General features: G+C 40.9%; 2 protein-coding genes across 2 annotated transcripts; one reads left to right on the top strand and one right to left on the bottom strand.

The window, feature by feature from the left end:
* Nucleotides 1–14,476: 14,476 nt before the first annotated feature.
* Nucleotides 14,477–16,109, bottom strand: htr1aa (5-hydroxytryptamine (serotonin) receptor 1A a). The gene has a single exon (XM_085786497.1). It carries the CDS (start codon nt 15,903–15,905, stop codon nt 14,622–14,624), a length of 1,284 nt encoding a protein of 427 aa, XP_085642623.1. The 5' UTR covers nt 15,906–16,109; the 3' UTR covers nt 14,477–14,621.
* A 2,620-nt stretch (nt 16,110–18,729) lies between these two features.
* Nucleotides 18,730–25,991, top strand: rnf180a (ring finger protein 180a). Its single transcript, XM_085788157.1, has 4 exons — nt 18,730–19,713; nt 23,463–23,700; nt 24,668–24,793; nt 25,473–25,991. Exons 1-4 carry the CDS (start codon nt 18,730–18,732, stop codon nt 25,676–25,678), a joined length of 1,554 nt encoding a protein of 517 aa, XP_085644283.1. The 3' UTR covers nt 25,679–25,991.
* The last annotated feature ends 622 nt before the right edge of the window (nt 25,992–26,613 follow it).

Genomic DNA, 26,613 nt, shown 5'->3' with positions numbered 1-26,613 from the left:
TACTTAATTACAAGTAAAATAAAATTTAAAATCATGTAAATAATCACTTAATTAATTAATGATAAATTATCCCGAAATAAACGTACATCTCATGCAGTATAATGGAGCATGTCAGAACAGTATACTGTATCACTGTATTAGTACTGATTGTAAAGTATTAAATGTATGATGCTATGCAGCATTTAATGTTGTATTTGTGCAAAACACTGCAATCTGCGTTATGATTGCTTTGTGTGCGGGGATAGCAATGCAAACCCAGAGGTCACTGAGAGATTAAAACAGTCTATTAATGTTGGAATATGCAAACACAAACCCTGTAACTTAAAATGTAGTCTTTTAATGGCATATTAAGTTTGCAGCACAAAGTTTAAGGAAGAAGATGATAGACGACACGTTCTTTGGGGCTATGATTTTTATGCCCCATCTACCATTCTGTTTCTTCTTTTTTTAAATTTGGTGTTAGTGAAGTTGCTTCAGTGCCAGCAATTAAGTCTTTAATTTGTTAGAATAATAGATGGCTGCTGGAATTATTTTCACTTTTAAAGTCAGTAGATGATAAAGCTAATTTAGTTATTTTAAATAATGACCCAGCAGCCAATACAGCAGTGCGCTGATGGTAGATGGCAAGCGCCTAAAGATGCACTTATGAGAACCATCCAACTTAATTTCAAAAAGACTATTTTGTTTGGGGTCCCAGTAGCTAAAATCACAATTTCCAGCACATATGCTGGTGTATATTTAGAAATTATTACTTTATTAAGACACTGAACTTGTTGGTTTGTATGATGTTGCATTTGTTTCCTTAGTCTCACATGTGTGGATTGTTTGGTGTTAATCAACAGAATTAGCTGTAGCCTATAGGCTATGTAAATGTCATTTCTAACAGACATTATGGAAGGTTGGGATTATAAGCAGTTAAACCACTGTCTAAACTTTAAACTCTCTTTCAACCACCTATACTTATGATATGGATCTAAAAATAGTCACCCACCACAACCTGTTTTGTTCTCCTCCACATGAAATGATGGGCTCTAAAGAGATAATATGACAGTCTAAATTTACAACATTTTTTATCTCATGCTGTCAACGAGTCAACTAATTATCCATTTTTCACATAAAAAGTGTGAGTAATGATAATGATCACATTGATTTAACCACTGATGAGAAGTTAGGCTATCATCACTTTGACACTGACACACTCACATACACTTCCCCACATTTTGACTGACATTTGGCTTTGTAAAAACTAACAAAGCTTTTAGTTGTTGTTGTTTAGTTGTTGAATTATCTTATTTTTAATAGCTAGAATTAAACAGCCTTTCCAGGTTTCCAGTAGAGGATTAAGAACATTGTATAGATTTTCAATGAACTGTTTAAATGTAAGGGCACACTGTTAATGGTAGCAGTAGCAGATCAAGTGGACTGGTAACATCACTGCAGATCAGAGATGATCACAAGCAGAGTCTCCAGCCTCTTAGGATGCAGTGAGCTGTCATCTGCTGCATACATCCAGTCTTCTTATACAGTAACACTGCACTGTCATAGCAAGTCAAAGCATGTACTGCATTGTCATCAGTCCTTTAACTATAAAGGCACACTATATATTAAGTGAGAGAATGACATTTAGCTTGTAAGGCATTTTCTTAATATATATATATTGGGAGACTCCATCACATTGGCTTCAGCCAGTGTCATATTTTAGAACCAAGTAGTAAATGAGGCCAAAAGCATTTCTTTTAAACGTAGATAAGAAGTAAAGTATGAGATTACAATTCAGCCTGGACACTACAACCACAGACATTATTTTTACAGTTTTTCTCCATCATTGGATCTTTCGCCAACAACTCTCTATATCTGAGATGATTATACAGCCTTTAAGTACTTTAGTTGGTGTATTACAATTTCTATTGAGACAGCAGCAGAAAAAAAAAGCTATCCAACATCATCCGACTAAATTAACTCACACTGGATTCTTCTTGTCTTCTGCCCACGTCTTATTCAGTAAAACTGGACTCCATCTGTGAAACAGCTGCTCTGCTCCTGTCTTTCACAACACGGGACCAAAGCAAATGTAGTTTTGTCTGCTCCACTGGGCCAATAACCACAATGCATTGCTATCTACTGTAAGTCTGTCCCTCTTGCACTCTCTCTCGCCCTCACATTTCACCAACTAGCACTGCCCACCAGGAATCTTCATACATCCTGATTAGACACTATCATTAACACTTGGGTGGGTCCCCAAAGTGTGCTCTTTATGCATTTAAAGTTCTCTCTACTTTCTATGTATGTGTAGGTGTTGGAGAAACAGCAAAGCAGTTAAAGATAGAGGCGCTTGTGGGCTTAATTTAGACATTCGACTTTGACACACAGTTGGTGTTTGGTACTTCATCTCATCCACTCTGTGTCTATTCACATACTTTACCTCATCAAAGTTTTAACTGAATGACACTTACTAAAAAGCACCAAGCGGCCCTCTGGGAAAAGCGTTGTGGAGAGAGGGGAACAGGCAGGAAGCTGCAGCAAATGTTTGTGTGTGTCTCGATGCAGCAGATGTAGAGGAGTTCTTTCCAAATTTCAAAAGCTGAGGTGAAGTGCTCCTCACCACCTGCAATACAAATAGCAACAGGCACTAGAACACGACTCTGTTATGCTTTTGAGTTGTTTGTGAAAACAGCAAGTGGCAGAGAGCATTTGATATTGTTTACCCTTACCTTTTTTTTTTTCCAGTTTGCTGTTGTCCTTTAAACACAAGATGCCTGCCCTCCATCACTGGGATGAGTTTGTTGTGTGTGGAGGAGACAGAGAGGCAATCTCATCCATCAGTGTTTGGGCTGTCCTGTAAAAGCAGAAATGACACATGTTTTTCAAAATCAGGAAAACTAACCTCTGTAGTACAAGAAAAAAAAAAAAAATAATCACCATACTTGAAAGTGCCCTAAAGCCTAATTTCTGCACGTCAGAAGGAGTTTTCCGGTGCTTTTCCCCTCCTGCCTCTCTCTCTCAGACATGGACGGGAAGAGAGAGTGAGGGCGAGAGAGAGAGAGAGAGAGAGAGGGAGGGAGAGCGAGCCTCCAGTGTGTGACAGATCGTGGGCTGTGAGATCCTTGGAGAAAAAACTCTGACAGATCAAAAAGACCCTGAAGTAGGAAAGGGTGAATAGGAAACATGTGTTCAGTCATATCTGTTTTTCCTTATACTTCCTTCCTTCTTGTTTTTGCCTCTTTCCTCTTCCCACTGTTTTTCAAAGCCCCTTTTTCCTTCCCCTATTTTTATCTTCACTGTTTACCTCTACGTTGCTTTACTCACTCTTCCTCTATATTGCCCTGCTAATGCTCCACATAAACGCACTGACACCCTTGTTATGTTAGGTGCTCACTTAAATACAACACTGTGTTTTCGCCATAACAACAAAAACAACAACTTACATACACCTAAGAAACACGTCATGGTGTTAGGTAACAGATACAGTCTCAAACATTCAGCTGCCACATTTATAGTTTATTTCACTGTTAGGACCTGCCTCACAACAGTTTAGATATTTACCCTTACTGTTATACCATCAATGTCAGAAAGAAATCCTTATGCAACAAATATATTTAGATGTATTTATATATTAGACTGTGCTCATCATTTGTAAAGTCCTCGTCGTTTGTGAAAATATCACCAAAGCAGTTCTTCTTCCTTTGAAATCAACCTAGATTTTTAGGTTTATTTTGAGACTTCCCTTTTGAATCCCTTCACTATGACAAGTGAAAGTTTGTCAGCTGGTCTATTGTTAGGTTTGAAATGGATATAAATATTTGCATTGACCCTTTGTCAGTTTGCAGTAGATGCTACAGGACTATTATCTCTGTGGTTCCTTTAGTTTCTGAAATGGTCAGTGAGATACAGTTTATCTAATAACCTTAAATTTATAGTATTGGACCCCATGGTTAGTTCAAAACAGCTGCAACCTTTTCAAGGGGGAGCTGTTGTGTTGTGAAACCATAATGTAGCCAAATTAAATGTCACTTTAAAATGAGCAGGATTGCCTTTGGTTTAACCTCTATCCTTCTGTTACTTCTCTGTGTAACATGTGTAAATGTTTAATATCTTGTGAGCTTTGCATTTATGACTGTTCTTTGACCTTCTGCTCAGCAATACTTAAATGCCTCTATGGGATCAGTAACAGCCCACTGTATAAAGCCAGATTGTGATACAGTCTTCTCTCAGTTTTAGGCCAGAGGGCAGTGGCACACAAGCAGTAAACCCTGTAATCCCCATGTTAGTAGTACCATTTGATATAATCCTCTCCTTTCCTCTTGTCTCTCCTCTCCTTTCCTCTTCTCTTCTCTCCTCTCCTCTCCTCTTCAATAGTGCACCAACACTCTGCACTCACCTACCTACACCTCATTTACGAATCCCAGAGTGAGTGGGATTAATACAGTTTTACAATTCAGACCTTTGATATTACGATGTAGTTCAAAATGGGTCGGCTGCTTTGTAATCCCATATATCAGGACTGAAATATAATGATTTTAATGGTCTTAACACACAGTCTGACTCACAATTGAGAAATACACTCAACCCTGCTCGGCAGCTCACATCACGACTCTGTGGGCCTGTCTGAGCTCGTCATAAGCCCAGAGCTTGACCTACAGGTCCCAGGTATGAGATTAATTTTCCCAAAAGCATTTTGATAGCATTGATGCTGCACAGAGAAAAAATGATCTGATGGAGAAAGAAAACACAAGGCACCCACAAACAAATGGGAGCTCTGAATATACGTGTGTCTGTTGTTTTGCTGTATAGCCAGAAGACAAACATAAAAAAGGAGAAAAAAGTAGAATTAAATCAAATAAAATCCAACAAACATAGCAAATCATTCATGACAACAATAAATGAATCAATAAATGTAAAGAATTAATTTCAAGGTAGAGATTCTTTAATAATACCAATTATGTACATATTCCATTACTTTTTGATAAAAAATAAAAAGAGAAACATAATAGTCAGCATGGTGCTACATCAGGCTCAACACATTAAGTCTAGCCTGAATGAATTTCAGTACAGTGTCCCAGATCTCATCAAACACTACTCCTCGAATCCTGATGTTTCCCAAAAGCCCCGATAAACAATAGGAAATGCATTTACAAAAGGTGTTTTGTTTCCTGCATGACCAGAAAGAATGTGCTACATTACTAATCCAAGATTGTAACTTGTAACCTATATTTTGTTCTTTTTACTGAGTGTTTTATAAAAATGTGGATGGCTTCGTAATTACTGGAAAATTGTAGGATAATTGATCTTACTACTTGATGGCATTGGCTGAATGTCTTCTTGCTCTGCAACTGCCCTTAATATTTTACATGTTCAGGTATTTCTTGCTAGACTATCATGACACTTTTCCTGCCCCTCAATACACTTCTATCGAGACGATACATAAATGTACAGCTGCCTTAAGACTCACGAGAGACCCTCTGAACTTTTCTGAAGTCTCTTCATCTTCTTCTCTGGCTTCTGTTTATTGGCTCCTTCCTTAACCTTGCTTTGCTTTGCTTTGTTTGAAACGTCATGACTTATTTCCGACATCAGTAATGAAAGTTAAAAGTCTCTTGAGTGAGTTGATGCTGACCTCCCCTAAACATGTCTACTCAATACCAAAGCAAACCCAGAAGTCAGTAAAGACTTCCTCCTCACCTTAAATTATTCTGATGGTTCTGTAACTAAACATCAGTGCTGGTTAAAGTTTTGTATAAAGACCAGTTAATATGAATTAGTTTATATTTAACATTTGGGAAGAAAACATGCATTTTGATTGCAATATCATGCGCACTTAATTAAAGCAGATAACAGCGGCACGGCCGTTTCGGCTAATGCTGTGTTCAAGGCAGGCTTTTGAAACCGTAAGTTACAGCTTCAAGTCACAACTACGACTTGGTAGCGTTCCAGGTAACCCGTAGCTCGTGTTTTTACCGTCCTGTTGTCTGTGAAAGTTCCCTATAACGGCCACTCGTAACTTCCGACCCGTGAACTCGTACCAGATCGAACTGGTATGACTTCACAGGAAGGAAAAACACAAAGTACGAGTTTCCTTGAACGCACCATGAGTTAGCAGCCCCCGCCCTTGTCAGGCATCAATTGGTCCTCGTGCTACGTCACCACATTCACGCGCATCCCTTGGCTGCACACACAGCCCTTCATGCCGTTCTCTCCCCTCATTGGATAACACTTGTATCCCACAAGGAAAATTTTCTCCTCGGGTTACAGCAGAGCAGAGTGACGGAGAGACTCGTGTTTAGGCTGAAATACTTCATGTAAGTGATTGCTGACGGAAAATAGGACTATTTAGGACTTATATTAACAAAAACATTCCACTGATATCTGCTTTAACTGTGTAAGTCTATTGTCAGAACATGAAATACTATCAAAAGCCTCTCCCTTGGGACCAAACAAATGCTTAATTAATCAAGATCCAATGCTTTACTGCCACACTGACAAGTTGATTCAAGTTATCAGAATAGTTGCAGAATAATTTATGAAAAGACAGCCTATTACTGCTGAGATCTCAGCATCACTCAGATATGATACAATAAGCGGCGGTAATTAGATGGAATAGAATTAATATAATTTATCTATCTTATTTAATAACAATTTTGTCAGAGTTATTCATAATATCAAGTGAGTTTTATAATTATTTCTCCTGATGATCCATTAATAAAAAACCTCTCCCTATCACAGCAGAAGAAAAGATTATAACTGTCACATGCTCCCAAAAAAATGGATCTTGAGTTCCTTTTTTGTCAAACTAAACTGAAGTTTCAAACTCACCATGTCTTAATGAGTCTTCCAAACTCATATGAATGACTAATAAGTGCAGTCACACATATCTGTTTTAATATGTGTTATTTGTCACTGTTACAGCTGCTGCACCGGAGGAGTTATTACACTGTACTGCACTGTAAGTAATCTTTTATGGTTTATATGTCAATTACACATGTTTAGACATATGAACATTGCTGCTGTCAGGGGTTAATTATGAAACAACAAGCAAACAAGTTGTTAATTGTGTTTTCTGACGTGTTGACACCTCATTAGAAATGTGTCAATGGTGTCATCTCTAAACTGTCACATGTTTCTCATTTCAGTTTCTGTGCTCAACCAGCCTTCCTGCTTGCCACTCTGACCATCCCATGATGCCTTGGAGCTGCCCTAACAACAGGCCAAATAGCCACCCATCTCGTGGAGCATGGGAGCGACGCTGCCTGAGCCTTCTTCCTGAAAGTTGTTTTCCTGCTTCCCATCTTAATGTCTGATAGTCTCTATCTTTGTATCAAGTGTACAGTAAGTGTATTTGTGTCTGGGATCTGTTTGATAGATGAGAGTGGTTATACAGTGAAGAGGTTTCCTGCAGTTCTTTGCATTATGTTGCCTATTTCTGTTGAAGCCACTATGGGCTATTGTGAGTATTTGCTACATTTAGCACAGTTTTTTTCTTGATGTTAATGATGTAACAAGCTCTCCTCTCAAACACTGTAAACGTACATTTGTATGGAAAATGGTACAATACATCTCCCTCGATTTTTCTCCAGAGCAAACCTTTCACAGTCACTTTCTCTTTAACTCCCTCTTTCATGGCAATCTGGGAGTCATAAATAAAGAGAAGGAGTGTTTGGGGGGGGGGGGTGGAGTAAGAAAAGAGAGCAGGGACTTCCGGTTTGGCAATGTAGGAGCGAGACGTAGGGCGAAGGGGCTCCCGGTCAACTGTTTTATTAACTTAAATAATCGAAGTCTTACACACATATTAAGCGTAGCATCGGCGTAAACACACTTATAAACTACCGGTACGTAAAGCAATATACTTGTACGGATGCTGAACCCTCACGACGGCGAAATGGAAACCAGACACAGTTTAGCTAACAAGCTAGCATCAATGGCGGCTGCGCTCACCGAAGCGGAAACATCTGACGACAGCAAGCACGGAGATCCTATCTCCATGTCTGAACTGATTACAGAACTGTCTAAGCAACGGGCCAACTTCAAGGAAGATGTGGCCACATTAATCCAAGAGTCAATTCAGCCTCTGCAAGCTTCAGTGGATGGGCTACGTAACGAAGTTAGCTCTTTCCAGGGCCGACTCGTAGCGGCAGAAACCCTGTCAGGTGACAACTTTCAACGGATTTGTGAAGCTGAAGCTACCGTCAAATCCCTCCAGGCCACAAATGCAACCCTGCTGGATCGCCTTGAAAACCTGGAAAATAGATCTCGCAGAGCCAATCTTCGTATTCTGAATGTGCCTGAAGGAAGTGAAGATGGCCATGACGCAACTATTTTTATTTCAAAGTTGCTGAAAGACGTCATGGGGGATAACGTGTTCCCGTCCCCCCCAGAGCTGGACCGTGCACACCGCGCAGCTGGACCTAAACCTGCAGCAGGACGACCCCCACGGCCCTTCATCCTGTGTTTCCACCGGTACCAGGAGAAAGAAGCCGCTCTGAGATGGTCCAGGCAGCACGAAGTAAAGTATAAGGGCGTCACTTTGAGATTATACCCAGACCTCAGCACCGCTCTCGCCAAGAAAAGAGCGTCATTTAACGGTGTTAAACGGGATCTTTACCAGAGAGGAGTGCCGTTCCGCCTGCTTTTTCCAGCCCGACTTAGAGTCACTTTTGATGGAGAAAGTCACCTCTTTGAGACACCAGAAGAGGCCCAAGCGTTCTATGATCGCCGTGTTGCTAAATAAACATCTGTCGGCAGGCTCGCTGCGACTGGAGAAGTAATGACTGTGACTTTTATTCTGTGGCAACCGTGCACTTTGTGTTCGGGGATTGACTGCTGACGTTAACAAAGGGGAAAAAGAAAAAGACATCATCATAACTCAGCCGGGATGTCTCCGTTAACGTGGACTACTTTTGGTTTTGGTTTCTCCAGGCTCTTGGGACTCAGTGGGTAAGATAAAAGGAAGAATCCATACGTAAACTGTTTATTTTAATTTTCAATATCTACCCACACTTTCACGAGTAATATTGAATTGTGTATGGTCTTGTTTAGATCACTACCATATTATTCTTTATTATCTACCTTGTTTTATTTTTAAAGATATTAATAATTTTAGGATAAAGGACCATATGTTTAGTTGCTCTGCTATGTGCTGCAGCCAGACAGCTGCACTGTTAAGTTAATTTTAACTAGAGTTCTGGCCACTGATCACATAAAAGCTTGATTATGATGTTGTATGGTTAAGATGTTACCCTGAAAAGCAGCATATTTGCCTACATATGCCACAGTTTATAACCACAGTTACTGATTAGGTTTATAGATTAATAGTGTAATTCCTGCATACTAAGTTGATTGGGAGCCCTCCCAAGTTAGATATTGAGAGGATGGTCTATCGGGAGATCTACGAGTTATGTAGGGAACTGCAGTTTGCTTCAGTTGGGGAAGCGAAGGCACAGTTTGGATGGGTTCTAACGGGGTTCAAGTTCAGTGCTGTATTGGGTTATATGGTTCATTTGTGTTTTTTTTTGTTTTTTTGTTTTTTTGTGGACAAGACAACATGCTTCCATATGATGGGATTTCAGATGAGGTCACTGGGTCATGACAGCCATAAAACTTAACTAGTATGTCTGACTTATCAAGCAGCAATGAAAGAATGAGAGGTTCAGCAGTACGCTTCACTAGTTGGAATGTAAAAGGCATGAGAGGGCCGGTGAAACGTGCAAAAATTCTTGCCCACCTTAAAAAATTAAAAACAGAAATAGCATTTTTACAAGAAACACATTTGGTAGCAGCAGACCATATGAAACTTAAAAAACCATGGGTAGGACAACTTTACCACTCACAATTCAACACCAAAGCAAGAGGAACAGCGATATTAATACACAAAAATGTACAGTTTACTCTTAATGAGTCCATATCAGACCCACAGGGCCGATTTGTCATAGTGACTGGATCCCTCTTTAATATCCAAGTTACACTTGCTTGTATATATGCTCCTAATTGGGACGATGCCAGCTTTGTATCCAGACTCATCTCTGTCTTACCCAACATGAACTCTCACCGTTTGATTTTTGGCGGCGACATTAACTGTGTTGTAAATCCGACCTTGGACCGATCTAGCCCCAAGTCAGTGTCTCCATCCAAGATGGCTCATGCCCTGTCTACATTTATGAATGAGGCAGGCTGTGTAGACCCTTGGCGTTTCCTTTATCCACGTAATAAAGAGTTCTCATTCTTTTCACATGTACACCAATCATATTCAAGAATTGATTATTTTTTTCATAGATAAAACACTGCTACCCTTTGTTAAGAATAGTGAATATTCAGCCATTGTGGAGTCGGACCACTCGCCAGTATTACTGGATTTAGGCTTTCCTCTCAATCAGGCTCAGCGCCCTAATTGGAGACTGGACCCAACTTTACTAGCGGATGAAAACTTTTATCAAACGATATCCTGCACTATAGATAATTTCTTATTGGCAAACAAATCAGACTCAGTATCACCGTCTATCTTGTGGGAAACATTGAAAGTGGTAATTAGAGGCGAAATAATATCTTACACAGCAGCACGCAATAAAGCCAGGAAATCAAAGCAGAAACAACTCATAGATTCAATTCTTGATTTAGATCGTAGACACTCCACATCACCTTCCCCTGAACTATATAAAGAGAGACTGGGCCTACAAATGCAATATAACCTAATATCAACACAGGAAACGGAACAATATCTGCTCAGATCTCGAGGTTTCATATATGAGCATGGTGAAAAGGCAGGCCGTCTTCTGGCCCACCAACTTAAATGTAGAGCGGCAGCTCAGCTCATACCACAGATCCAGAAGCCTTCTGATGAGCTTACAGTTGACCCTGTTGAAATAAATAATATTTTTAAAACATTTTATTCAAATTTATACACATCTGAGTTCCCAGAGGATGATTCGGACATGCTAAATTTTTTGGATAACTTAATTGCCCCTTCTATTAGCCCTGATAAGAGAACAGATTTGGATAAGCCCATCACACTCAGTGAAGTCACCAGCTCTATTTCAGCTATGCAAAGTGGCAAGGCCCCCGGACCAGACGGCTACCCAGTTGAATTTTACAAACGATTTTCATCCAAATTAGCCCCCCTGTTACTTGAAATGTTTAATTATTCGCTGGAACAGGGAGCCTTGCCACAGACCCTCACAGAAGCTAATATTACACTTTTGTTAAAACCTGGCAAAAATGCAGCTGATTGTGGCTCCTATAGGCCCATATCACTCCTAAATGGAGATGTTAAGATAATAGCCAAGCTTCTTGCTATTAGGCTGGATACTGTTATGATGGACATAATCTCGTCAGATCAAACAGGCTTTATTAGGGGTCGCCATTCCTTCTCTAATATGCGCAGGCTCCTTAGTGTGGTCCACTCTTCCGCATCCTTGGAGACTCCCGAGGTGGTGGTCTCCTTGGATGCGGAAAAAGCATTCGATCGGGTTGAGTGGCCCTACTTATTTGCGGTATTGGGAAAATTTGGATTTGGGCCCAAACTTATATCCTGGATACGGCTGTTATATGCATCACCTAAAGCCAGGGCAATTACTAATAAATTGTGTTCTAAGTCCTTCTCACTGTCCAGGGGTACCCGGCAAGGTTGTCCCCTTAGTCCACTTCTCTTCGCCTTAGCTATCGAACCTCTCTCCATCATGCTGAAAACCTCACAACGCTTTAAGGGAATCTACAGAAAACAGTTAGAACATAGAGTGTCCCTATATGCGGACGATTTATTACTTTACATCTCAGACCCTGTGTCATCTGCCCATGATATTGTGAATATGTTACACCAATTTGGCAGGTTTTCAGGATATAAATTGAACTTTTTAAAGAGTGAGTGTTTCCCAATCAATAACGTAGCTCTCCAAATTGCAGAATCAGATTTGCCCTTCCCTCTCTCTAGATCAGGATTTAAATATTTGGGAATCAATGTCACCCGTTCGTTCTCTGGTCTGTATGACAAAAATTTTACTCCCCTGATTAATAAACTTAAAAGTGACCTTCAGAAGTGGAGTGTTCTGAACCTATCCCTGGCAGGGAAAATAGCATGTATTAAAATGAACATATTGCCGAGGTTTTTATATCTCTTTCAGAGTATTCCAGTCTTCCTTCCGAAGTCATTTTTCAGACTTGTTGATAAGCTGTTATCTTCATTTTTGTGGGGTAATAAACATCCCAGAATTCGTAAAGTATTCCTTCAGAGGCATAAGACAGAGGGGGGTATGGCTTTACCCAACCTGTTGTATTATTATTGGGCAGCAAATCTACAAAAAATAGTTTACTGGGTTCAAAGGCCAGATGTTGATTGGTGCCAACCAGAAATGAATGCCTGTATATCAACTTCACTTCCTGCATTAGTTACCTCAAAGCTTCCCCTCTCGCCTAAACAATACTCCTCATGTCCTATTGTAATCTCCACCTTAAAAATTTGGTCACAATTTCGACAAAATTTCAATCTGACAGACTTCACTCTTTATAGTCCCATCTGCAATAATCATGTTTTTCTCCCAGCCAAATTAGATCCTGTCTTTGTCCAGTGGCAGAGGGCAGGCTTAAGTAAATTCAGTGATCTCTACATAGACGGAACTTTTGCCACATTTGATGCTCTTTCCACCAAGTTTAATTTACAGCGCTCCCACCTTTTCCGCTATCTTCAGATTCGCCATTTTATTCGTACCATCAGTCCATGTTTTCCTAATTTACCTCCAAAAAAAGGAATAGATATCATTCTACAAATTCCCACGCACTGTAGAGGTCTCATTTCAAAAATATATAATAGTATCACATCATTTAATAAAGTGACGCTCGATAAGATCAGAGCAGACTGGGTAGAAGAACTTGGAATAAATATCTCCGATGCAACCTGGGATGATGCACTATATAGAGTAAACGGGTCAACCTCATGTGCTCGCCTTGGCTTAATTCAGTTCAAGGTTCTTCATCGAACCCATTATAGCAGAGCCAGACTCTCTAGGATCTATTCTAATGTCAGTGAAACATGTGAACGTTGTCATATAGCTAAGGCTGATTTGACCCATATGTTTTGGTCCTGTAATAAGTTGTATAATTTTTGGACTACGATATTTCAAACTCTATCTGAAGCTTTTAGCAAAGATATCCAACCTAATGCTGAAATGGCTATATTTGGAGTTCCGGGGGAGGGTTCATTAATGACAAATAAAATTAAAAATGTGATTGCTTTTTCAACTCTCCTTGCCCGGAGAAAAATCCTGTTAGAGTGGAAATCAGCACATCCACCCAAAGCCTCCTCCTGGATGAAGGACCTGATTCTATTCCTTAAGTTGGAAAAGATAAAGTATTGCGTTAGAGGGTCAACCCAAAAATTCTATGAAGCGTGGGCCCCTCTGTTATCTTATTTTGAGAAACTTGCAGTTCTCCCACAAGATTAAAAAAAAAAAGGGCAAATAACCTATCTGTACTGTCTTGATGTCCACCTTTTCTCTTAGTGATTTGTTTTTATTTGCTTTTTTTATTTTTATTTCATCTATTTTTCTTTATCTTTATGTAGGCTATTTATTTATTTTGTATTACAGTATTATTTTAACCTTGTATATATTTTCATACCTGTAACTCTTTGTATAACATTTGAGGTGTGCTTCTCACTCACCAGTTTATTTTCATTCTATATTTAATTTATTTTTTCATATTGGCAGCACGATGGGGATGGGTGGGGGGAAAGAAAATAAGAAAAATGTTGTATGTTGAATATCTGATCATTGTTCATTTCTTCAAATAAAAACATGTTTAAAAAAAAAAAAAAAAAAAAGAAAAGAGAGCAGGGGGGATCAAACTAGCCTCACTGCTCCTATTTTAGGACAAATTGCTCTCTTCTTACTTTTGACTTTGAGATTGATGGATAGACAGTGAGGTTTGTTCAATCTGATACCTCAAACACATCATGCACTGATAACCTGACCCCCCCCCCCCCCCCCCCCCCTCCCATCATCATCGGTAGGGTCTGTCACATTGATTGATAAATTGAAGCCTGCTCTGTTTGCTCAACAACACACTAAATGATTAATTCCTCATGATCCACATTACGATGTATCAATGTGGATCATGAGGAATTAATCATTTAGTGTGTTGTTGACATAGGTCCCAAGTAGGACAGTCATTTGTCACAGCAGGGCCTAATCTCCCCTTGTCTCATTACTTTCTCTTTTCTAAATAAAAATGGACTCATATTTCTTATTGACAAAGTTTGATTGCTTTTATTGTTTCAGTGGCTACAAAGCTCATGATGTAAGGATGCAAACCCCGCGTGTCTCATGGTAAAATGCATGGAATCAGCACGACACGTCTTGCATGGCAATACAACAATGGCTGCTGTCGCATGTAGGCTATATACTGTAGCTACAACACTGAATAAACATGAGCTTGTACATTAAGAGCGACAGTTCCTGTCTTGTCTCATTTCATCAGTGGTCAGTGACCCCGGATGTACTTTTTACACGGTCCTTAAACACACACCGAAAAGAGACTGTCCCTGAATGAACGTCTGTATTATTATTATTTTTTTTGCAGTTCCATACAGTCCAATTACTGACTTTACATTAAGGTAAACAAAATGTTTTTCTCGCTCTGGGTGGTTACGGTCTGTGGAATTTGCATTTTATAATCTTCTTGAAAGCACTTTGGAAGTCTTTGTTAAAGTAGGCATATATGATAGGGTTGAGGAGAGAGTTGGAGTAGCCCAGCCAGTTTATGACTGCGCCGAGCCAGTCGGGCATGTAGCAGCTCTCTGCACAGAAAGGCAGCACCAGTGCGACGATGAAAAAGGGCAGCCAGCAGAAGATGAAAGTTCCCATGATGATACCCAGAGTTTTCACCGTTTTACGCTCTCTGGCCAGCGCGATCTTTCTCTTCGCCCCCGAGTTTTTTTCATTCATATGTTCGTAGCCCTGCGATGACTGGGGGGTGTTGGGCAGAGGCAAGTGCGTCTTTGAGTTGCTGATAACTTCTATGATCTCCAGTGACTCGCCTTCCTCTCCGTGCTTCACCGCGCCATTTACGCACGGAGAGCTTGTTTTAGACTCGTCGCTGCGCTTCCACCCTTTGCCCCCGGCCTCCCCGTTGGCTTTCTTGTGGAAGATGGCCGGAGACACAGCCAAGCACTTGTCAGACACTGTTTTTGTCTTTTCCGTTTTCTTGACCGTCTTTCGAATCCGAAACCGAGCAGCCTTGAATATTCGCCCGTATAGGACCAACATGAGGATAAGGGGGATGTAAAAAGCCCCAAATGTGGAGTAGATGGTGTAGCCCGGATCCTGGCTGATTATACAGGCGTCTGGGTTCGCCCTGTCTTCTGCGCTTCTCCAGCCTAACATAGGCGGAATAGAGACGGAGAAACCTACTAGCCAGGTCACACTGATCAGGATCGCAGCTCGCCTTGGTGTCCGTTTATTTACATAGTCAATTGGGTCTGTTATGGCCCAGTACCTGTCCAAGGCAATTGCGCAAAGATGCAGGATGGATGATGTGCAACACAGTACATCCAGAGAGATGAATAAATCACAGATCTCTTGTCCCAGTGTCCACTTGTTCAAAACCTGGTAGAGGGCAGCCATGGGAAGAACCAGCACCGACACCATGAGGTCTGTCACAGCCAGGGATCCGATCAGATAGTTAGCCACATTCTGGAGAGATCTCTCTAGGGCGATGGCTGCCACGACGCACGCGTTGCCAAATATGGAGCAGAGGATAAGGGACCCCAGGAGCAGAGAGGTGATAATCTGGTAACTCAGCTCCACATCAGGCGGGGACCCAGACCCGGTGCCATTCTCACCCCCGTCCCAGTCGGTAACCACGTCCACCCCCTGAGGGTAACCGTTGGTGGCGTTGCTGTCGTTGCTGCTGGCTGTTATAATATCCATAATGCGCTCGCACTCAGCTCAACTTTTTTCCAGAGCAGTGAGGGGGGGACACGCTACTGGACAGACAAGCAGGACACAGTCAGCCCCTCAAACTGCTGCTGCTGCTGGGCGTTTTACCGGGGTCCATCGGAGTTACCGAGTTCGTGCCGTCGCTCTCAGGACGCATGACGCAGGCGTGTTTGTGAGTGAGTTAGTGAGTGAGTGTGCGTGTGTGCGCGCGCGCGTGTGTGAGTGTGGGTGAGTGGGGTGTTGTGTGTGTGTGTGTTGTAGCCCCTCAGTGTTGACAGTCGGGTGCGCTCACTGGTACTGCGAATCATCTGAGCTTGGTGACGCCGTGAATTCATTTATACCAGCAGCTTTGGGTACGTCAGACGGCGAGGAGGTCGCCCAGGAGTTCTGTGCCCCTGCTCTTGTTTGTTGCTCTGTTTCTCACTGCAGACAGCCGATGAGGGTGCAGAGCTCTTTCTGCCTTTACCGTCTCCTCTATTTTACTTTGCGGATTACTTTTTTAGTTTACACCTGCAAGGTGAGAAAGGGTATTATCCAGGATTAAAATGTAGAACCCAGGAAAAAAAGAAAAAAAAGAAAGAAGAATAGATAGGAAAATAATAAGGCACAGCTTCCAGCGGACTAGGTGGTAATATTAAACGGGGAAATAGGCGCGTCTAAATCTCTCATCACTTCGGCGAACTTCTCGTTTTAGCCAACTTCATTTTAAATTGAATTTAAAAACTACCTCAAACAGGAGCTGAGAAACAAGTACAGACACGTTGCGTTCGCGTTCAATGTGCGCAACTCTGTATTTTGAACTGGGATGGACAGACAGGTGCTGTAGGCTGGCAGCCAGTGTGCGAAGCAAGAAGAGCGAAGGGTAGTTTCAGGACCAGGGACAGCGTCACATCAGTGCAGAGAGGAAGGCTGCTGCCATCTGCTGTCCACAGCGGGTACTGCAACATGAGGGACACTAAATGGTGGGATGGTAGGAGAGATGTGCGTTTGAGAGAGAGAGATGTGTGTACCGAAGAGGGGGGAGTGGGGAAACACAGAAGAATGACTGAGGAAATTTAAATGCACCTTTGGAAGCAAAGTTGGAGGTGGGGTGTTGTGTAATCTGAGGGCAGAGTGTGGAGAATAAATGAACTGAGGTTTAAAAGGAGAAATTATACTCTAATTAAAAAAATATAATAATAATATGGAAAGAAAACATGGAAAATGAATTGCAAAATGATAAATAGATATTGTGGACTGGTCTTTTGAGCAATATGAAATTAAAGGCAAGGATGCAATGCATACAGAAAAAAAGGAACTATTGAGCTATAAAATTATGTTTTGGAAGGAGAAGGAGAAGATGTGCTGGTCAATAATCTCTATCTTGGTTGCACCATCCTATAAGTAAACAAATCAATAGCTACAACCATGGAGGGTTTGTTTGCACTATATTAAAGTTTGTTGTCTGCAAGACTGGATGAACCTTTAATGAGAATCATGGGGAGCAACTTTTGTGCCCCAATGATAAATTACCACAATATGTAGGAACATAGTCCATTTGAGCACAGGACTTCTCTGCAGAACAGAGCCAGAAGATACAGTACAAATGTAAGGAAATACTCCAGCGTCTGCTTTAGTTGATTTTGCATTTTAATGGGTCAAATATATGAAAAAAGGGCAATTCATTAAATTACTGAATACAGATCTGGGGCTTTTAGGGCTCCTGGGCAGAGATCTTTTGGGTCATGAAGCCCTTACTGGCTGTGGTGGACAAAGAGACTAGCAATAAACCACAGCTCACAGATTATGCACATTCACATTTTATCAAAGACCAAGACCTAGGGCCTATAAATATTGGAAAGTACCCAACAATGTCATTCTCCTTTGATTAGAATTAGTAATCACAGTAATCAGAATTTGGACTTGTGAATGTCCAACTCTCTAAAAAGAGTAAGGCAATATTTTTATACAGTTGATCGGAGAATTAAGCAAACCCTATAACCCCTTTATAATCTTGAATGTCACACGTTTTCCCTTCTATTCTTATTCTTTAATTTTGAAAACAAATCTCTTGTTCTTGCCTGTATATTCTTTATTTAGAAACAACAGAGCAACCCACTGGAAAAAAGCGCTGTTGAACAGGTTATGCTGACATGTTTTTATCGAGAACATTTAGACTTTCTCAGGGTCTAGACGGTTCTTTGCAAGTACACAGAGGTGCCAGTAGAAACAAAAAACAGACATCAAATGAAGGAGGAATCTGAGAAATTATATTTTATATGGCAACTACATGGGTACACACATGAATGTGTGCCCCCACACACATACACAAACAAACAAACAAACAAATAACCACAACTAGTCACTCTCCAGTCTGCTTATCAACTGGAGAGAGAGAGAGAAAAAAGCTGACACCATGAAAATGAACATGAGGGGAAAAAAGGTGGCTCTGGCTTTTTCACCTTATTTTTGTGTGTTCAGTGGTTGCATAGCAATGTGTTTTCTATAGGTCACACAGGACAATAGTGAGGCCATGAACAGTGGCACCTATTGTGATGGGGCTCACCAGAGGGACTTTGTCTTTGTCAACAGTGTGGAATGTCCCAGGGGGCTAACAGGGGCAGGATCGGCCAGGCCAGAGGGCTGCACAGCTCACCTCCTCTGTCCTGGAACAGTCCCTCAAACTCTTAAAAAAAGAACTTATCTCTATACACCCAGAAGAAGTGGAGAGCAGAAACAAGACTGGAGGAAGGATGACAGCAGAAAGACCGGGGTAGCTGTTTGAAGTTGCATCAGATACTCTCTTCTGGTGACCGAGGGCCTTGAAAGCGGCATCATGAGCTCCCATGCGGGAGCCTCTGGTGTAAATGTCTCAAGTAGAGTTGAAGGTCGCGTAACTGAAGATGCCAGTGAAGACAACAGCAACGGTGAGACTTGTACTCCGTGCTTCAAGCCAGTAAGACCTCGGCTGAGGAGTGCAGATGCTGTTGGAGAGGGAAAGTCCAGCAGTGTGGAGCATCTGGTGAGACCTGCCCTCCCAGGAAGGAAAGCCCATAGAAAGACCTGCAAGGAGGACAATAGAGGAAGATGGAAAGAGGGAAATGAGGAAGCGGATGAGGAAGGACAAAATGTTGAACATGTTGGAGGCAAGAAAGGAGGAAAACAAAAGCAAAGAAAGACTGGAAGGACTGAGACACATGGAGATGGAGCCCATGACAGTCAAGGAAGGGGAAGTACGGAAAGTTTGTCCAGCAGTAATTCTGACATCCAGTTAAACAGCGCTTTGGAAGTTGGGGAAGGATCAAACAACTTCAAGAGAGGACACTCATATCCTAAACCACACAGTATCGGCTGCTCCCACACCAACAACACCAGTTTCACTGCCCAGTCCCCTCGGCCTCCGATACAATCCCGATCCACATCTCTGTCGCCTCAGAGACTTTCATCCAGGACAGCTGCAGGAGACTTGCACCGCTATGCATTTAGTTCATCCAGAGACCAGGATCCATTTTGGGCAGAAGTGAGAACCGGAGCAGCAACTGGGTGTTCCTCGCAAAGCCATCATGCTCAGACGCACATCCCATCTCTCCCCAGCTCAGAGTTAGGAGAGGAAGAGGAGGACGTGGAAGATGGTGAGGAGGAGGGCAGTGGTGTGATGGAGGTGATGAGTCAGACCTTGACCCCAGCAGTGGTGCCGGCTTGTGTTCCTCTTGGGGAGAGGAGGATGAGTAAAAGAGAGAAGAACCGGATTAAGTGTCTGAGAAGGCGGCAAAGGAGGAGGGAGCGGTGGAGACAAAGTCAACTGCAGGAGAGCAGACAGGTGAATGACACAATGAACAGAGCCTTCAGTATGACAGTGGATACACAAGTCACAAGTTGTGATTAAATTACTGAATAATTTCATTTTCTTTCTTGTTCCCCACTTGTTTCTTGACTTAAATTTAATCTTTACTATGCATTAACTGTTGCAATGAATAAGTAAAAACCCCACAGTGGGCATTTACTTTGATATTATCATAACTTTTAGGGAAGAAGTAGAATAAGTTTATAAAGTGATGCCCTGAGATTTATAGTCAAGCACTTCAATCATTACCTAACTGACCTAGTGCAGATCTGTTTATGTTTTAAGATGAAAGACATGCAGAAAAGAAAGTTTGTGTTTGTGTGTGCGCATGGGTGTGTTTGTTGAATTGATACAAAAACAAAAATCAGATTTAAATATAGCTGCATTGCACTATTTTTTTTCCACTGCATTTTATATTTATGACATTTAATATGTCAGTGTGTGGCTAAAATGTGTATTTGTGTGCATGTTCATTTCATCTAGACTCTGACTCTCGACAGCCCTATCAGCACCCCGCTCATCTCAATAGCCATTGTCTGTGTGGTTTAAAGTGGGGTTACATCTGAATTAGTTGCATGATGAGGCTTGGGCAGAGAGCCCTTCAAAACCAAGCAGACAAAAGAGCAGATTCTGTTTTGATTGGCTGCTGCAGATCTGCAGTCACGTTGGTGGATTCAAATTATTCTAACTGCTGTATTAGAGAAAGCTGAATAGGACTGTTGCTTTGAAACTGAGAATATCCATTTTCTAATTCTGCATCTCCCTGCTGATTATATTGTTTTTAGTTCAGATATTCCCCTCTCTCGCTTGTTGGAGTTGGCATGTTAATGTTCAACCACGATGTAGATACACAATACGCATACCATCTGGCTCTAGCAGATATAATTGTGTCTATTATGTGGTAGATTATTACTGTGTGAGAGGACAGATGCCACCATGAGGAAAACTCATGAATTGTTTTTCAATCTTTCCTAAATTGCCACATAATTATAATTATTATAAGTTAAGGTTCAAGAGCGAAATGTAGGAAACTCAAGTTTCTTATTTTAATCTCTCTAACTATGCAACTGCATCATCCACCCAAGATGAGCTCAGCATCACCTACATGTGTGGTAGATGATGGTTTTTATTTGCTAGCTTTGCCTGTCATTACATCTAAAGCTCACTAATGAGCAAATCATATCTGGTTTGTTTTTGTAAGTAGGTATGGAGACAGAAATGGAAAGCATGTAATCTAAGTTGTGGTTTTAGGAGTTATCTGCTACAACTTCTTGGCTACCAGAATATTAATTCGTCAGCTTTAGCACTGCTGGTAGTCATTAAAGGTTAACTTTGGAGATATCCAGACAAGCTACTTTCCTTGCTGTTAGTCTTTATGCTAAGATACACTAATGGTGACCCAGCCCAAGCTCCATATTTAACACAAATACAGCAGTATTGATCTCCTTAGCTAACTCCAGGACAAAAAGTAGTTTTCCAATTAACTAAGCTTTGATTTATTCAATGGAAATTGAATGAGCTTCTTTGCTCATTTATCATTACTAAGGCCAATTGAATATGGTTTTTTTTCACTCTTTAATGTTTTCACGTTTATTTTTAGCACTGTTTGATAATGTTTGTATAACTAGCTAACTAACTTCTATCCAACTTCGCTATTGCAACTGTAACATTCCCAGCTGGGAGCAGATCAACCCAATCACAACATTTCAGCTAGTAACCCACAGCGACACTGCAGCACTTGGGACTGCTACTGGCAGGTCAACAATAGTTTGTCTAATTCTCACTTCTCATATTTTCTCAGCCTTCAAGCCTCTTGTCAAAAAGCTGTGGTTTAGATTTTGGATATGTATTTCACAGTTTGTTTGAACAAGCACAGTCTTGTGTTTATTTATCTTCCCTCCTAAATTATCCCCAACATTACTACAGTACATCTGTTTTGCCATCTTGGTTTGTGGAAAAGGGAGTGGTAAGCTCTCTGCTTGTAATGTAACTCTACTTCTGAGAATAATATCCTGCGGTGCATCATGCATATACAGTAGACCAAAGATCTGTGGCTGTTATTGTTGTCATCCAGTTTCCCACAGGAAGTTGCTTCATCCTGTGTAAGGGAGAGGAAATTAATGTCAGATTTTTCAGATACTTTATTCACCTGATCTAATATCTACTCTACAGAAGCTAAAATGTGGTTTTATTTGTTAAGTTTTAAGTGATTTGAAAGTTGGCTCAATGTCTACTGACATGTACTTCTCTGTGGTATGGAGGAGGTTTATCTATTTCTTTATGGACACATTTACCACTGCAGCCACAACAAAGCTACCATGTTAGTGAGCATGTTGCCAGGGGAGAGCCTCAGTGCTCATGATCACTTGGGCGCTGTGCGCTCTGTGTTCTATCCTCTGTGTTAATGACACACCTTGGGAGGCAGTGCTGGTGTGACAAGGAAGTCCCTGGAGCTCCCCCTGGGTGACAAAGTGGTAATTACTCTGGATTCAGCCCCAGGCTTTCTCACGACTGGAGCTTCAGACACCATTTCCCTGGGGTCTTCTGGCACGGGTCTGAGGGTTATACGGGGGACTTCAGGGGCCCCAGATACGGTTCTCCAAGCGAGTTTTGATACATCCTCTCATATGAGTTATAGTTGGGATTTGGATTTAGGTGCAGAGGTACTTGGGAATTGACTGCTGAGGAGAGGAGAGATTCAAGCATTGGGGGTGGCAGATGTACTGTATTGTTCCATATAAAATAAAAGGACTTTAACTAGATTAAAATGACTGGCCATCTGCAGGGTAAATAGGAGGTTTTCTTATTTTACAGAATTGGGTTTGCATGACTCATGCTCATCCTTACGGAAAACCTATTAAAGATTACCCAATAACAACAATATCCTGATATACTGTACACCACTGCTCTGGTGTCTGTGTGAAAGGTGTTTGAATAAAGGCCAACCTCTGGGTCAGATTGCTCTCTCTATGTTCATGCTGTATAGCGGGACTGTAGAGAATATAGGTAGATGTCTGACTCTGCTGAACTCACACCTGACACCCTTGTGTCCTCACACATTATTACACAAGACAGGTGGATGTCAAAGCCATTTACACTCATTAAATCAAGTGAATTAAAGATTCAACCTCAAGAGAATTCCAAAAGAAGACTTATCTTTACAGTCTCCTGTAGTGACAATATAGTCTTAAAAGTGCATATGGTCAAATCAGATCTTATATCTATCTGGCTAAAAAAGCTCAGTTATGTGCAGATGGGTTTTGGAATAGAAGAAGTTCAAGTAACAACTTTTCAATCATACAAATTGGTGTAAGATATTAATCTTAATCTCATCCACAACATTAAAAGATAAGCGTTTATTATGCACATTCATGACTGCAGGAAGTCTGCAGTCATGCAAGAAGATATTTGTTTGCATATAAACATGCAAGGATGAGGCGCCTGGGTGGCTCACCTCATACAGTAGCGTGCATACCATTAAGGCTTAGTCCTGACCACAGTGGCCTGGGTCAGAGTCCGTCTGGTGGCCATTTACTGCATGCCATTTGCTCACAATCTCTCCCCCCAGCTTCCCTCTCACTCTTTCACTGAATTGTAATGAAGGCATAAAAGCCCCTCTAAATACACAAAAAATCCAAACATGCAAGAGTACCGATACTATCTAATACCCTTTGTCATTCACATTAATACCTTGTTGTTTAAAACTCTCTTCCTCCACATGTAAGAGTTCAACAGGGAACCCATCCAGCAGCAGCAGTGAGGATGAGGAGGATGTAAGCGCTGGGGACAGAGAAGGTTACATCTGTGCTGTGTGTTTGGACGTGTACTTCAGCCCTTACATGTGCCATCCGTGCAACCACATCTTTTGTGAACCCTGTCTGAGGACACTGGCTAAGAACAGCCCCACCAACACCCCCTGCCCCCTTTGCAGAACAATCATCACACATGTCTTCTTCCAGAAGGGTGAGCTAATGGGGAAAAAGCACTTGCTGTGCTAAACACATGATCTGAAATACTTGTCACACCTCCACTTACAGCTCTGCTCTGAATGAGATCTGCCAGTAAAATATTTTAAAATGGCATCCCCAGGCATGAACTGGTAACGGTGAGTTAATATACTATAGATGAATGTTTGCAGCTATATGTGTATTCTTATGTTTGTTGGTTGATAAACAGATGACATCGAAGCTGCACAGTGTTCAGGGGGCCCAGCTGCAGATGTCCCATAGGGAGCAGAGTAGACCTTTAGTTCAGCTCTGACCAGATGAGTCACCCAGACAGTGAAGACAAAAATCAAACACAATCTGAACACTTTTATTTACGGCTTTTGTGATAGAAATAAAAACTATCCCAGGGAAAATGCACGTTTTAAAAGAACAGATGCAAATGAAACCTTAATACTGTATGTAATGCCTCTATACAACAATGTCACACAGTATACTGTTATAATGCGAGTTTTTGCACCTATACTGACATTCATATTTTATGTAACCTCATAATCACAGCGCACTGATTACATAAGACGTAGTCTGATTTCGACAAATCCATGAATAAGTAATGAAGTTCTCCGATTCGCGTTGGCCTACTTCTAGACGCATGTAGGAGAAAGTGAGCGGCAAGGACACTGCTGTGGCCACAAAAAGGAAGAGAGTGGCCGTTGTCATAAGGACTGCAGACACACTAAGGACTCTTATTAGTGATTAGGTAGCAAGGATTGTAGATTGGATTCTTGTGTTGATTACCAAAGCCAAGGTCACATTGAAGGAGAACAAGGAGAAAATGAGAGAGCTTCTTTTTTCTTTTTTCTTTTTTTAAATATGTTGAATAAATCAAACATTGTCCTGGCGAGGCAAGAGGTGGAGGTGTGAATAAGATGTTCACATTTGATAACATTACATATTGTATGTCTCTTTGTTCTTTTTTATTACAGAGCTGAACCAAACAGCAAGAACTTTCTTCCCAAAGGAATACCTTTCCCGGAAACAGAATTTTCAGAAAGCAAGCTGTGCAAAGTGGCCTCTCCCGAGTTGCAGGAAACTCTTCCGTATCTTTGGAGGCAAGTTTTTGGTTCCCTCTAACATCAAACAAACTCTTTTTGTTTGAGACCAGTAAATGAGATTAGGCACTGGTCTACCATACCCCCCAAATTTGTGATTTACCTATACAACTTCTGATATTGTGCTACAATTAAATAAATGGAAGCTCCAAAATCTTATATCATAAGAAACAGCTCATTGTAAAGCATTGCATCTGTAATTGAGACAGTATACCATGGAGGAACAGCGTGTAGACATACTTTGGCAGACCCCTGGTTATTTGGAGGTTACCAAGCATTCAAATGGACAGCTAAAGTTGATATTGTTGCAAGAGCTGATTGAAATATTTTAGTTTGACATTTTGCCAAAGTACTGAGGTTAGGAGTTCTGATGCTTAGCAGTATTACACTATATGTTTGACTGCAACCAAACTTAAATAAAGCCAAATGTGTCACATTTAATGTATTCTTAAAACTTTAGCTTCTGTAGCTGCTGTCTTCCTACATTATAATTAGCATGTTGTTTCACAGCTATTTATTTTCCATTTTTCTTGCCATGAACATTTTGCCTACATTGGAATCTAAGTTAGCTTTCAGTAAGATGCAAGAAGGTAACACAATATTTTAGAGTTAACTTTAGTGAATTTTGATTGGAGCATCATTTTTAATGATTCTGACTCATTTGTTTCACTCTAACCAGGCTTCCAAAGGCAATCCAGTCCCATTGCTAGACGCCAGTTCCCCCATGGAGGAGGCTACCGTCTGGACGCTATGGACTTTGAGGATGACTCTCGAGGCTGGCGCTTTGACATGGACATGGTCATTATCTACATCTACTCAGTCAACTGGGTTATTGGCTTCTTCATATTCTGCTTCCTTTGCTACCTCTTCTTCCCTTCATTTTGACAATAACACAGAAAGAGGAGAGTTTGGAGACACTCAAGGAAGAGGCTAAAGTGAGAAATTTTAGACAAAGCCAAAAGCCAGAGAAGGACATCCAGGGGAGCTATATAGTTTAATGAGAAAACAATGAGTGAATTTCAAGCAGGTGGGATGGTGTAGTGGTGGGAAAACAACAGTGTGCCAGCTTGTTGTATCTCATTAATAAATGATTGAAATGGGGAAATGGTGTAGGGGGATGTTTGGGAATCCAGTGTTCTCTGTTCTCTACATGATGCAGATGTAATGTGGGTTGCACAACATGTCCTGCTCCTGTATGGAGGGGGGGTTAATACAATGGCTTCTACGTTGTAGTGCTTTAATTTTCAACATAATCCAATAACAATCCATTAGTGCTCAACATTTTGATCACAAGCATCTAAAATACTCCAAGTCAAATTACTGAAGATGAAATTCTTTAGAAAAACTATTTGAATGTCAAAATCCAATTGGGTCCAATTATGACCTGATTTTGACATGGAAACTGATGGTTAAACATACTGGATCATATCAAATAGTAATAATACTGAGTTCTAAAATTATTTTAAACATCCAAACAGCATTTTCAAAATGTATTTTCTTGTAATATCATAGAGATTTTGAAGATTTCTATGTTCGGACTGCAAATCAAGAACACAACATTTCAACTGATTAATACAATGAAAACAAGTGACCACATTTTGGGTGGATTTTCATGTCATAAAACCTAATTAATTAAACAATTTGCTCTTTGATATGAGTTTGCACCATTTGTCTATGGTTTCATGAACCTCTGTATTCCAATATACCACCATACACCTTCTCCTTGCAACTAAAACCTTTTTATTTGACACTTGAGTTAAACTGCATCTTTTTTTCTTTTTTTTCTTTTACTAAATCACCTCCTAAATGTTTGGTTTGAA

Source organism: Trachurus japonicus, chromosome 9, assembly GCF_045865225.1.
Source record: "Trachurus japonicus isolate A0001 chromosome 9, Traja_1.0".
In the NCBI taxonomy this organism is placed as follows: Eukaryota; Metazoa; Chordata; class Actinopteri; order Carangiformes; family Carangidae; genus Trachurus; species Trachurus japonicus.
Note: the sequence above shows the minus strand (reverse complement) of the source record. Positions and strands in the feature narration are given on the sequence as shown.